Here is a 12535-nt window from a genome sequence, read left to right as displayed (position 1 = left end):
CTTTGTTTGGGGATATTTAAAACAATCCATATCTCCCTACAAATATACATTGACTGAAGCCGCTCTGCGTTTTAAACATTTAAAATGTATTTTAAACTGCAGCTTGACAGCCACATGCAGCTCCCAGGCAGTTAAAGAAAGAGAGTCGTGTAAGAAGACTTGTCATGTCCCTTCCAGTGCAGGGTGAGCAAGCCTAAGGCTGCAAGCGGAAGGAGGTGTAAAGAATGCAACTGTAGATCTGTAGGAACACAATGGAATGGAATCCTCTGGTCATGTGGAGCTCAGTGGGGGAAATATGGCAAGGAAGCAACAAGCAGAATGGAGGCTATGCGGGAGAAGAGCGAAAATTAGTATAATAAACAGCAGTCGTGGCTTTGGATATGACAGCAAGCTTGCGAGTTGAGGCATCTCACTGCACATCCTAACCTAGAGAATGGGAAAATACATATGCCTCCAGGTTTTTAGATGTGTTGCCGAATTAAAAGTCGGTCATACTTCCATTCTGCATCATATCCAAAGTAAATACAGTGGTACCTCTGGTTAAGAACTTAATTCATTCCGGAGGTCCATTCTTAACCTGAAACTGTTCTTAACCTGAAGCACCACTTTAGCTAATGGGGCCTCCTGCTGCTGCTGCGCCGCGAGAGCACGATTTCTGTTCTCATCCTGAAGCAAAGTTCTTAACCCGAGGTACTATTTCTGGGTTAGTGGAGTCTGTAACCTGAAGCGTCTGTAACCTGAAGCATCTGTAACCCAAGGTACCACTGTATATTGTTATGAAGAATATTATGGTGTTGATAAATGTAATAGCATTGTATCTGTCATCTGCCCAGGAACCAGTCAGGATGAAAGGTGATCTGTTTTTTAAAAAATAAAATGTGCGTGCCATTTCCTAAGAGCTAACTTTTTAAAAAAATCAAGGGGAATTTTAGCTATGTGTTTCCAATTTATATCCCTCCTTTCCACATGAAATGGCATGAAATTGTGGTATTGTAAAAAAAGCAGCCTTGCAGGTGTCAAATTGTTTAAGCGCTCCCATATTAAGTGGGACAATTAAGCAGCAGTCTAATGAACTAAACAAAAAGAACCTGTCAAATATAACAAAATTATGCAGCGTGGAAGAGGGGTTGTATCACTTGCTAGTGATTTCACAGGCACCATTTGTAGCTCTTAGCTGCAACTTTTGGGGAGGAAACCCCACTGAGCTTACTGGAGCTTCCTTCTGGGTAAACACTTAAAACATTATAGTTCTAAAAAGATGAAATAGCATGGTAAACTCAGAGTTGTTGCTCAAGAGTTGCATGGGATCGTGACAGCTCTTTTCAAAGTTCCTGTTGTGACAATGGCATTTTCCCAGCGCTTATGGAACAATATTTTGTCAATGGGAAAGTGCAAAATTCCCACCACTGCCTTCATATATACTGCTTTCATTGAGAGAGCAAGTTATATTTTAAGTATATAGTGGGATAAATATGCGTACGTCAACACTTGTATCATGCCAAAGGAGATGAGCTTGGTTTTAGAGCCCGGCTGAGTTTTGTATAGGCCTGTGGTAAATCCAGATTTCCTTTGTGTAAAATAGCCTTAAGGAAACTGTACTGTAATCTGGAAAGGCCCAGGAAGAGGGAGGAAACTCACTTTTGAGTGTTTGTGAGAAGAATGAAACCAGAATCCTAAATCCTCAGACAGGCTTTCCCAAGTCTGATTAACCCTAGAGCTTTTAGATCTGGGTGGGACTTCTGCAAAGGACCCTAAGAATGGGGTAACTAAGAAAAGCTTTTAAAACAAACAACTACTACAAACCTACAATCTCCCCCTTTTTAAGCCATGGGTTTTGGCTTAAGGAAATTTTGTAATTTAATTATTTTTATATGGGGTGTGTGGAATGTGCAAATTATTAGCAGAAATGAAAACAAGGAAGAAATGAGGGTGAGCATCTCCTTTGAGTGCACAAGGTCCAAGATTCAATATCCTAACATCTCCATGTGGGACTGGATGGAACCCCTGCCTGAAACCTAGAGAGCAGCTGCCAGTCGATGTAGGCAGCACTGAGCTGGATGGGCCAATGGTCTGATTTCATAATAGGCAGATTCCAGTGTTACAAAGTTCCTTGAATACATATCCATTTTATGCCTATTATGGATGGGGTGCTCTGCTTATTAGCTGTAGAGGCGGATTCATATACTGCACAAAGTGAACTTTAGTCCCCAAAAGCTCACGTCACAGTAAACTGAGGTCATCTTTAAGGTGCTGCAAGCCTTTTCTGTTTTTGTTTCTGCTACAACAGACTGATTTGGTGACCCTTCCGAAAATAGCATTAATCCATAAATTATATTAATGTAGGTTTGTTGGGGGGGGGGAATTACTGGTTATTTTACAGATTTCAACTGAGGGCACACATTTTTTTACTCCATCCTAAGCTTCTCAAGTACTGCTCATGCACTACAATGTAATGCTACTTAGAAGTAAGTACCATTGCGTTCAATAGGATTTACTCCCAAGTAAGTGGGTGCAGGATTGCAGCCTAAAGCAAAATGAAACAAACAGGTCCAGACAATATCCCAAAGCTGGTTTTTGCACTGCAGCAGTTTGTATAGTTGGTATTCTACAGCTCTTCCCTCACGTCAAAATGAAAGGAAGCATAACATTCTCATTCTAACTATTACTCTGATATTAATAACCTTTAGGTGCAGACTACAAGCAAATACTTCAAGTGGTCTAATGTTACAGTGGCTGATACACAAGGCAGGCCCTTCACTTGGAGACACCAACATCCAACCCATGACATGCCTGTGTTAAACAGCCATCACAGATCAAAAAGGAAAAAAGAGGACAAGAACCTTCATGTCATCTGACAACACCTCAAACTCAGTATTTTTAGCAATGAGGCGTGGAAGCGGAGAGGAGCAGATCAGCACCTTTTTCTGCGTAAAGGAAGCTTTTCTAGCACAATCCAGATGCCTGAAGCGTGGGCTGGGTAAATCCACAGCTCTGCACGCTGGCTGGTGATAAACTACCCCTTTCCCAGACTTTTGAGTCAACTTTTTTTGCCCTGGGCACTTCTATTCTCACCCCTCTTTCCTTTCAGTTGCTCCATTGTAATTCTGCACAACAAATAAGCAAAAGCAGTTGTGCTGAAGCAACATCTTCCCCAAATCTCACACGCAGCTGATGCCTTGCTTAGGACCACCAACCAAAGCTCGTCACTATTTTGTGACGTTTTTGGTTAGTCCTAACGAAGGCACTGTCCAGCTGTGGATTGTGGTGCCAAAATATAACCGATTTCTTTGAAGGTATAGCCTTACCTCCCCGATTTTGTGATGATCATCTCGGTGCCGAGGTCGTGGAATTTGTCCCAGAGGTCCTTGGTCTCCAGGCTGCAGGAGATCTTGGCCATCTCCTCGCTGGGAATGATGGGGGTGGTGGGAATGAGGGGCTCGGTGCACAGGGAAGAGGGGCTGGCGCTGCCGAAATCCCCCGGCGGCGCTTCCAAAGCGGGCAAGTCGCCGAGCGTTTGGGAGCAAGACGACTTCTCCACGAATTGCTCTGCAAATGGGACAGAGAGAAAGGGCGACGACGGAGTGAGATCGCTGCTCCTGGTGAATAATCGAGTCACCACAGCAGAGCAAAAATGGGAAAGCAAGTCAGCCTGCTGCCAGGAGGAGCAGAGAGGTGGACCTGACAAACACTAGGAAGAATTCCAGCAGAAAGCCAATAATAACCAGGAGGGGAACCGATGCGCCCGCAGGTCCTAAACTCCAGCAAATGAAACCGACGCGCACGAAATTGGAGAGATCGTCGTGGCTATTGCCGATCCAAGACTATCTGGGGGTCTCTTTTCCGTCTGCCTGTCTCTTCCCTCACCCATATGAACTTACGGCCCCTTTGGGAAAGCGGAGCCTTGAAAACTGCGGCCAGGATCCCGCGACTTTAAGCCCCCTGAATTTCTCAAGCGGCAGAGGATACGGTGTTTAAATTCCCTGCCGCCCTGCGTTTTACGCACAGCAACAGCAGAGGCGTTCGGGCACTTTTAGGCAGGAAGCCGGCTACATACAGTCACCGCAATTGGCAGGTAAAAGCAATCAAAGCGCAGCGAAAGTGTTGCGTCTGGAGAGCTTTCTCCACTGCCGCCACCTCCTGATTTCCATCGCGTCTTGTCCTCAAGATTTCAGAAGAGAGAACGGGGAAGAGAGAACTTGTTGGTTGCCTCGCAGACGAGTGCAGACGCCGCCCCGAGACGGCTTTGCCCACTCTCGAAGCGCGCCATGGACAATGTTTTGCAAGAACGCTGGCCACTTGCTTTCTGCGGCAAGAAACCGGTGTTTCATCCGCTTCACTTTAGATGGGAAGGCCTGGGAGAAAACGAAAAAGATTGCGGGCGGGAGTTGGGTTGTCCCCCCCAGTTTGTCCGTTCCTCCCACTTATTAGTTTCTGAACAACTGCAGAGTAGACAAGCGGTGGAAATCAAATTTTACGTCCCGTTCTCACTCCCATTTTTTCGGAAACAAGGAGTGGGGAGGGAACGGAAAATTATTTCCCCCAATTTTCCTTTCCCCCACCAAGCCTACATTTCTCTCTACTTCAGGCTTGTGCTCGGGGTTCACCTCAATGAATGAATGAATGAATGCTCTTCATTTAAAAACAACCCTGCAAATAAAAAACTAGCGCGTCAACCTTCCAGACTTGCTCTGGCATTCCGCTTCGCAGTGTATGTTTATTCAGTAGCGTAGCGTGGGTTGTCAGCACCCGGGGCAAGGCAAGTAATTTGCGCCCCCTAACCCGTGGATTTGCGCCCCCTAACCCTAACCCCCAGATGTTGCGCCCGGTGCGCCCGGCCCCCCTGCACCCCCCCACGCTACGCCACTGTGTTTATTTATTGATCTTGAAGCATTGTCACGTGAACTTTCACTTTCCACCTAAAGATTTAGAGGTTTGCCTCCTCACTGATGCCTAGCACCTCGAAGTGTGGCACAAAGCTACGTCCTTGAAAACATTATTTACCGTACAACCCGACCAGAAAGATTTTAGCTCAAAAAACTTGTGTAGATGATACCAAGCGAAAGGAAGATGATGATTTGCAATCAAAGACGCGGATCTTTTTTTTGGGGGGGTGTAATTTACGTATTTATTTTTTAACGACCCTGCTTACTTGGAAGAAAGGAAGTACCTCTGAACTCCGTAGGCGTTTTTCTATTTATTCAGGATGAGTTTAAACTGCTTTCCCGCCCCCCCCTTCCCCAACCGACAGCGCATTCCTATGCAAGTCTACTCGGAAGGAGATCCGTTGGGCTTCCTCCCAAGAAAATAGGTACAAGACTTGCATCTGGATGCAAACAACGGGTGGAACACCAAAAGCCCAGCTAACCTTTCCAAAATTCAAAGCACTGTTACTGCTTTCCTTGGATTTCAATAGAAGGCGCAGGCTGCTAATCCTTTAGCATCTCCGTGGGAGTAAGCCTCGTTGCATTCTGTGAGACCAAGCCTAGGATCGCACCTTGAGCCTGAAATCCCAGGCACACTTACCTGGGAATAAGCCCCATTGAACTTAATAGGATTTACCTCCGACTAAACGTGTAGGGGATTTCACGAGGGGCTGGACATTCTCCTTGGAGTAGCTCTCGCTGAGCCTTCTGTGAATAAACATGTTTAGGTTCGCGCTTCTCGGCTGGATCCTGCCCCAACTTGTGATCAACAAAAGAACTACATAGAATAGGTAGAGCATCTCTCTATTGTGGCTTGCTTCTACCTGCAAAGGGTAACTGAAATTAAATGATTACCAGTGAAATGAATTCTTGGAGTCAGGAGTGCCAACTTGCTCCTGTGACCGTGGGCGCCCAGGGCCGTGGATATCAGGCAGCATGCATGGTGCTGGCATGGACATTTGTGGGTCCCCGCCCAGCCCCTTCATGGGGAATTTTGTGGGTGCTCGGGCACCCAGAGCCCCAGGGAGTTGGCACCTATGCTTGGAGTGTCATGCTGGGACCAGGTTGCGTGGCGTTGGGCCGGTACTTACATCTCAGTTTAACTTACCTCACAGGATTGTAGCGAGGATAAAAGCGATTTTTTTGGGGGGGGGGCTAGAACTTGATGGAGAAGCAGCACATAAATATTAAGATATAGGTAGGGAAAAGGACCACAGATTTGGGAACCTTCCCAAGTCTAGAGGGGAAACCGCCTCCAAACACCCTGCGGCTTCTGATCGTCCCGATCAATCTTCCAGAAGACAAGTTCTTCTGATTGGATTTCTTTCTCCAGTCCCTCCGCCTGGAGAGAGGCTGTTTCCAAAGAAACCCCCATTTTCATCAGGCGAGGGGACCGAGCGGGAAATAAAGTCATCGCTTGACCTCCTGGCGTTGTAACTCTCCGCGGGGCGCTATCAGATGTGGGCATCGTGAGCACGCCTCACCTTCCGCACAAGTCTAGAGTTCAAGTGCCAGAAACTAGAGCCGAAATGCGAAGGAAACGGATCCAGCTGGAGAAAGTAAGTCAGAGATCCCCCTAACGCCCCAGCTGTATCCAGAAAATCGGGATCTAGTGGTTTGTGCGCAGTCGGGATGGAGGCGAGAGAGGCTAGATTGTGCTTTAGCTAAAACCAGATATAGGACTCTTAATTCTAAAACTCTCAGGATGTAACCCTACGTCCACTTACCTGGGAGTAAGCCCCACTGAACTCGGAGGGGCTTACTTCTGAGTAGGCTTAAATTTGATTGCATTGTAAAGCCCTGGGCCCCCTCTTAGCAGCTGCTTGTTAAATCCAGTTCAGGGGCCAGCATCCACCGGGAAAATTTTCTCGAATGTGCTCAGGAGGCTTGCGCAGGAGAGCTTCCCCTGCTGGGTCGCGCGCCTCGGCGCTGTTCGAAGCCAACTGATAAGGGCCCAGTTACTTTGAAGGCAGGGAGCCTGTCTAAATGCCCTGATTATCGCCGCCCTTAAATAAAGAAACCACTTGAGGGGCTTCGTGGTGGTTGGCGGTGGAGGGAGACTTTATCCAGCTGGCGTCGGAAGCGAGCGGCGCGCTATGGAAGGGAAACCCAAAATAGAACTGGTCCCAGATGGGCAGGATCGGACCAGCGACTCCGGCGGCCCATTCCTAACCAACTCACAGGACGCATCCTGTGCCAAGATTTGGGGTCGCACCAGCCGAAGACTGATCCAAAGCATTTCACCCACTAAATGCCAGAAATCACACACCACCAATTGGTCAGATACACGTTTCCAACCGGACTAGCCCAGTTGAAAGGTTGCGACTCCCTGAGATGTTAAAAACGGCTGAGATTTCCTTCCCAAGGAAATATGCGCAGGTTTGGAGCACGTAAGATGTGCGCTGCGATCCCAAGCGAAAACCCCATTCAATTCAGTGGGATCTACTTCCAATAACGAAGCAGATCTAATCGTCCTGTACAGTCCATGTCCCATAAGGCAGGTTCGAAGCCTGATCCTGACAGTGGTGTGGGATTGAGGATTGGAATGATCATTCTGTGATATTATGGCAGTGGGCAAAGCTGTGTTGTAACCTTGGAATAAAGTCAAGAAGGGGTGGGAAGAAGCAGCCTGATTCTCGACCCCTTTATTCAGGATCAATATTTCAGCTTCAGAGGGATCGGACAGATGTAAAACCTCGGGCTTTATTCAAAGTCAGGGTGCGCTCAAATCCAAATAACTTCGCGGCTGGGTTGCCCAACTCACTGATCCAGTGTAAACTTCGGAGCTGAGTGGGGTATTAAAATAATTACGGTTTGGAAAGGGACATAACTAAGGATGACATATGCATCCAGACTTGGGGGTGGACAAAACGTCTCTGTTCCTAACACTCTTCCGAGGTTCCCCGCAGGGCGCAAACTGACCAGTAGTTTCACACACCATTGAAATTAATGAACTCTGCTTTTACGCAGTCTCGCTCCTTTGAAATGGGGTTTATTTAGGGAGAAACGCTCAGGTGGGTTGTGGCTTTCCTTGGGATGAAGTTCACTGACTTCTAACAGTCTGCACGGAAATCACTGCGCCTCCCTCGATCCAGGGTGTATAAACGCATCCACACAGGATCGCACCCTCCAGAAATCTCAAACTCTTCATTTAAAATATCTCACCTCCCAGCAAGGGACTTAAGCGCAGTGGAGGCTTTGTGGCAATTGTTTGGTTTTGCGTTCCGTACCCCGCCCTGGTATCTGTATGATGGAAGGCGGGTTACACAAATTTTTGATAAATGTATAAATAAAAGTACTATGAAAAGAAGAGAGCACTCGTTTTGTTGGGATTTTAGCAGGAACCTCTGTCAGGTTTTTGTTGTTCAATGGTTTTGTCACGCTCTTACTTATGTCAACGGGACTTCCTCTAGAAAGCCAGTTTTTAGTTGAGTAAACTAGTGGCACAAAATACCCCATAACTCTCTCCCACGGAGATCTAGCGATTTTTAATTCAGATAATATATGCCAAAGACACTCGAGGGAAGTTCTAAGCCTTCGCTCTCAGTCCTGGTGTAACCCTTAAGCGCATTTTAAAGCACCCGCTGCCAAGAATCATGTGAACTGTAGTTTACCACCACCCAGAACTGCAGTTCCCAGCAAACTGTGGTTCTCAGGATTAATGGGGGGGGGTGCTTTAAGTGTATGGCGCGAGCACAATCAAGTTGCGTCTCACACGTTCAACAGTGACTCCTAGCTCCAACGCATAATAATGGATTTCCCAGATAGCTGTCCCATTGGGATTAAATGGACCGAATTAGATCAAAGTGTAACCCCCAGTTCACGGCAACGGAATCCGCCACCGAGCAAAGCCAGCCGTATCTGTGACTCTGCCTCTAATCTGCCCCTGGGCGCGCAAGACTCCGCGGTTGAGTCTGGGAAATGGGCTGAACAGAAGAGACGGCAAGTTGGGCCTACACTTCCAATGGAAGAAGGCAGATGGGAGCTAGAGGGCGAGGCATGTCTACAGCAAGTCGATTGGGAACGCGCTCCAAAGAAAACCCAGTGCCCTCGGCCTCCGGTTTCTTCCTCAGCAAGAGACCAAACAAGGAAACCGAATCAAAAATCGAGATCCTGCACGGTCCAATCTCCTGGTGATCATCTTAGTCGGTTTAGCAGATCTCAAGGATATGGTCGTACCGAATCTCTTTCAACCTGTCCAGGATCTTTCTGCTCATTTCTACTTAAAAACTGCCGTAGGAGGCGGGAAGTAATATTTTCTTAAGAACAGGCGCAAAGGCAAGTCTAAGCAACCACGAGCCAGTCCATACTCGGAACAGAAAAAAGAGGCTGTAAATAACCGGAAACAAATTCGCTGTGACCGAAGCTCAGAAAGATAAAATATAAAATTATCTTGCTTATATTGAATGCATCTTTTTTGTACTTAAAAGCCTTCGGATTTTTGTTTTGTCTGTTTAAATTACCTTTTTTTAACAACGCCAATGAGAACTCTCGCTCTTCCTAATAACAAAACGCAATATCAGAATATAATTAGGAAAACCATTAGTTGAGGAAGAGGGAAGTCTCAGGCCAAGATGGCCAAGAAGTTTTTATATATTATATGTAAGATGGATGTTTTGTCATTTTTTTAAAAATAAAATTTAATTAAAATTATATAAAAAGAGAGAGAACTCTCGCTCTTCCTTTCATTATTCACCAAGAGAAAAAGGTAGTTTTCTAAAGGTGCGTTATTTCTATTAATGGTTAAAGGGTGGGCTAGCTGACAGAGGGAAGTGGTGTGGAAAAATTTATAGTTAAGGGTTTCTGGGTAATGTTTCTTAAACAGCCATAAAGGAAACCCACACAAAGAGCTGAGCAATGATTTTATGATAAGTATTTTTTGTTAAAGCTTCTGTAAGAGAAAAGGATCTAAATACATAATGTACCTAAAGCTGGAAGTGCTATAAAGGTCAAAATCAGCACAATAGTATCTTAAAATAAAGAAAGTGCAATAATTCTTTGTTATTTTCCTTGAAACGTCCTTGGAGCAGAGACATATTTACTCTTTTCTTAGGAAATTCTGTAATTGAGGTTCTATACAAGTCGACAAAACTTATTTAAAACAAAAGGCACAAAACTTTTCACATTCTCCACTACTTATCATTATCATTATTAATCACCTGCCCTTTACCCAAAAGGCGGGTTCCAACATTCAAACACAATATTTAAAAACAGTTTGAAATAACTTAGGTGGGTCCTAAAAAGCGTACACATCGAGTGTCAAAAGCCAGGATAAATTGGGTTGGGTATTTGGGTTGACGCACTAAACTTCTGGAATTAGAAGCAAGTTCTCGTACGAATCAAAATGGCTTTATTTTCAAGTCAAAGTGGAAAGTTTTACTAGAGAGTATGAAACTGTAGTCCTGGCGTGTTTATCAGAAAGCAAATCTTATTTACTCAACGGAGAGATGTTTTAGGATGCGACGTCCATCCATGCAGGATAGCGCAGATTGACTTCAGAGGCTTTAAAGATCACAGTCAAAAATATGGGCTCCCTGTTGTGGATTGCAATTCAGGTCCAGCGAAGTTTTGCCTTCGACTTCAAAGGGATGTGAACGGACTCTTTGTATTTGAAAGCAAATCCCATTTCTTTCAGACTCCTTAGTTTATGATCACCTCATCCTAAATACATTTATCTGAAATTGGTCGGGTTTATTTATTTTTTAATGGCTTCCAGATTCAGAATCACAGCCTTGGCTATTACGAATCCCAGGGATTCCAGAGGACAAGTTTATTTTGAATACAAACTCCTTCCAAAGGAGGGCCCATTTTCATCCTGAAGCAAATCCTACCAAGCTAAACGTGCTTGCCCAGCGATCCTGGGACTTGCTCCCAGCTAAATGTGCACAGGATTGCAGTTGTCTCCTGTGCAGCAAATGTTCACAGAATTTCGGGCTTTTTTTTAAAAAAAAAAAAATTGATTGCTAGTAATTACTTTAGCTGAATCTCCCTCTCCTTCAACTCTTTCTCCCTAGTTTAAAAAGTGTACGAACAAACTGGGGAGAAGTGATTCCCACTTAATCAGCTGGTCCTTGGGCTGATTTTACAACTACAGCTGCGCCCCAAAGTTCTAGGATGAAAAGTTTGTTTTCCGGATCGACGGCCTCTTTTGCCCGGAGAGAGGAAGAGCAGTCCAAGAAAACTCAACTTAGCAAAATCGTATCTGGTTTTTATTTCTGACCGGAGATACGGCACTGGGGCCAGATCCTGTATCTAACCCCTCTAAAAACAGCTTCTTCTTAAAAGGAAAACGATGCGTCGGATAATTGCAGCCTTTAAAGAACCACGGAACTCCCCGTCGTAACACAGGGGTATTTTAATTGTATACCAGGCTACTTAGAAAAGCGTTCGCTTCCGTTGCTTTTTAACACTTTCAACTGGGCGTTTGGAAGGCATCCTTGAGAACATCCCAGTGAAGGGGAAGTTGAACCATCCAGTCTAACTTAGGAAAGGCATTCTCCCACCCCACGAATAATTATTGTTTTGGAAAGCTGTCCTTTCTAAACGTTTCCCCCCGCCACCCCCCCCACAGTTACCAGGGAGTAAGGCCCAACGAGCTTGGTGCCGCATTAAAACTGCCAACACATTTGCAAAACTAAGCAGGAACCTGTCTCTTTTCCTGCATTGCAGGGGCTTCGCTTGGATGACCCTGGGGGTCCCTTCTATGATCCTACGACAGGATCACCCCCTCCCTCCATTCCCCCCAAGCGATCACTCCAGCATCCCAGGCGGAAGCCCCTCTAGGCTGGGCAGGTGGGCATGGAGAAGAGGACCCCCCGACGGCGCGTCCCTCCTTCTCCGGAGACTCACCCAGAGGCTTGATGGTGCTCTCGGCGCTCTCTTTCTCCTTGGAGCTCCCGCTGGACATGAGCGCGGCGATGGAGAAGGCGTTCGCCCGGGAGGAGAGCTGCGGCTTGGGGGAGGCGGTGTACTCCATGGTCTCGGAGCAGAGGACGGCACCCCCAAAAGAGTCAGATGGTCGCGCAGAGCCAAGCCGTTCCCTCCTGCTACCCAGACGGCTCCAAAGGAGAAGCAGCGAGGAGGAAGGAGCCCACGGGCTGGGAGATCGGGAGGCCAGAACTTTTTGCCAGACTCCCCAGGACGAGTCTGGAAGGTCAGGGAAGCGCGCGGGCGCAGTTTACGCGGCGACCATCGTTTTCCCTGCTCCCTGGATGGAGGAGAGGGAGAAGGAGAGCGCGCGCTTCGGTGCGGATGGAAGAGGCGTCTGCCAGGGCCGGAGGGCTCGCAACGAGATCCGCCTTCCTTCCTCCTCCGCCTTAATTCGCTGGCCGCCGAGATCCTATCGGCTGCCAGCCAATCAGAGCCTGCCCACGTCAGGCCTCGCTGATCCCACCGGAGAGGAAGGCAGAGCGCGCGGGAGGGCAAGCGCCGGTCTCTCCAAACTTGCCTTATCTTTCAAGCCAACAGTTTAGTTCTGGGGAGGAAACCAGGGTTTGGAGAGGTCTCCCCCTGGTCCTTTTTCGGGGTTTCAGGAGGGAGCGGGGACCCTCCATGGAGGGCATCGGACCACCCCTATTCTGGATTTCAGCCCACGCGTTTTGATTTCTCCATCT

The 12535-nt window shown here is 46.8% G+C and overlaps 1 protein-coding gene across 3 annotated transcripts in view; it reads right to left on the bottom strand.

Moving 5' to 3' along the window:
* TBX20 (T-box transcription factor 20) overlaps positions 1–12195 on the bottom strand; it is a 41036-nt gene extending 28841 nt beyond the window's left edge. For 2 of the 3 annotated variants that reach the window (XM_082192871.1, XM_082192873.1), the window contains exons 1-2: positions 11772–12195; positions 3306–3546 (exon numbers count right to left, since the gene is read on the bottom strand). In XM_082192871.1, the coding sequence (XP_082048997.1) occupies positions 3306–3546; positions 11772–11898 (368 nt within the window). In that variant the 5' untranslated portion in view covers positions 11899–12195. Of the gene's footprint in view, positions 1–3305; positions 3547–6649; positions 6827–11771 lie in introns of those variants that run through there. The other variant, XM_082192872.1, reaches the window with a different exon arrangement.
* Positions 12196–12535: the final 340 nt, after the last annotated feature.

This window comes from Podarcis vaucheri, assembly GCF_965113315.1.
Source record: "Podarcis vaucheri genome assembly, chromosome: 12".
NCBI lineage: Eukaryota > Metazoa > Chordata > Lepidosauria > Squamata > Lacertidae > Podarcis > Podarcis vaucheri.
Note: the sequence above shows the minus strand (reverse complement) of the source record. Positions and strands in the feature narration are given on the sequence as shown.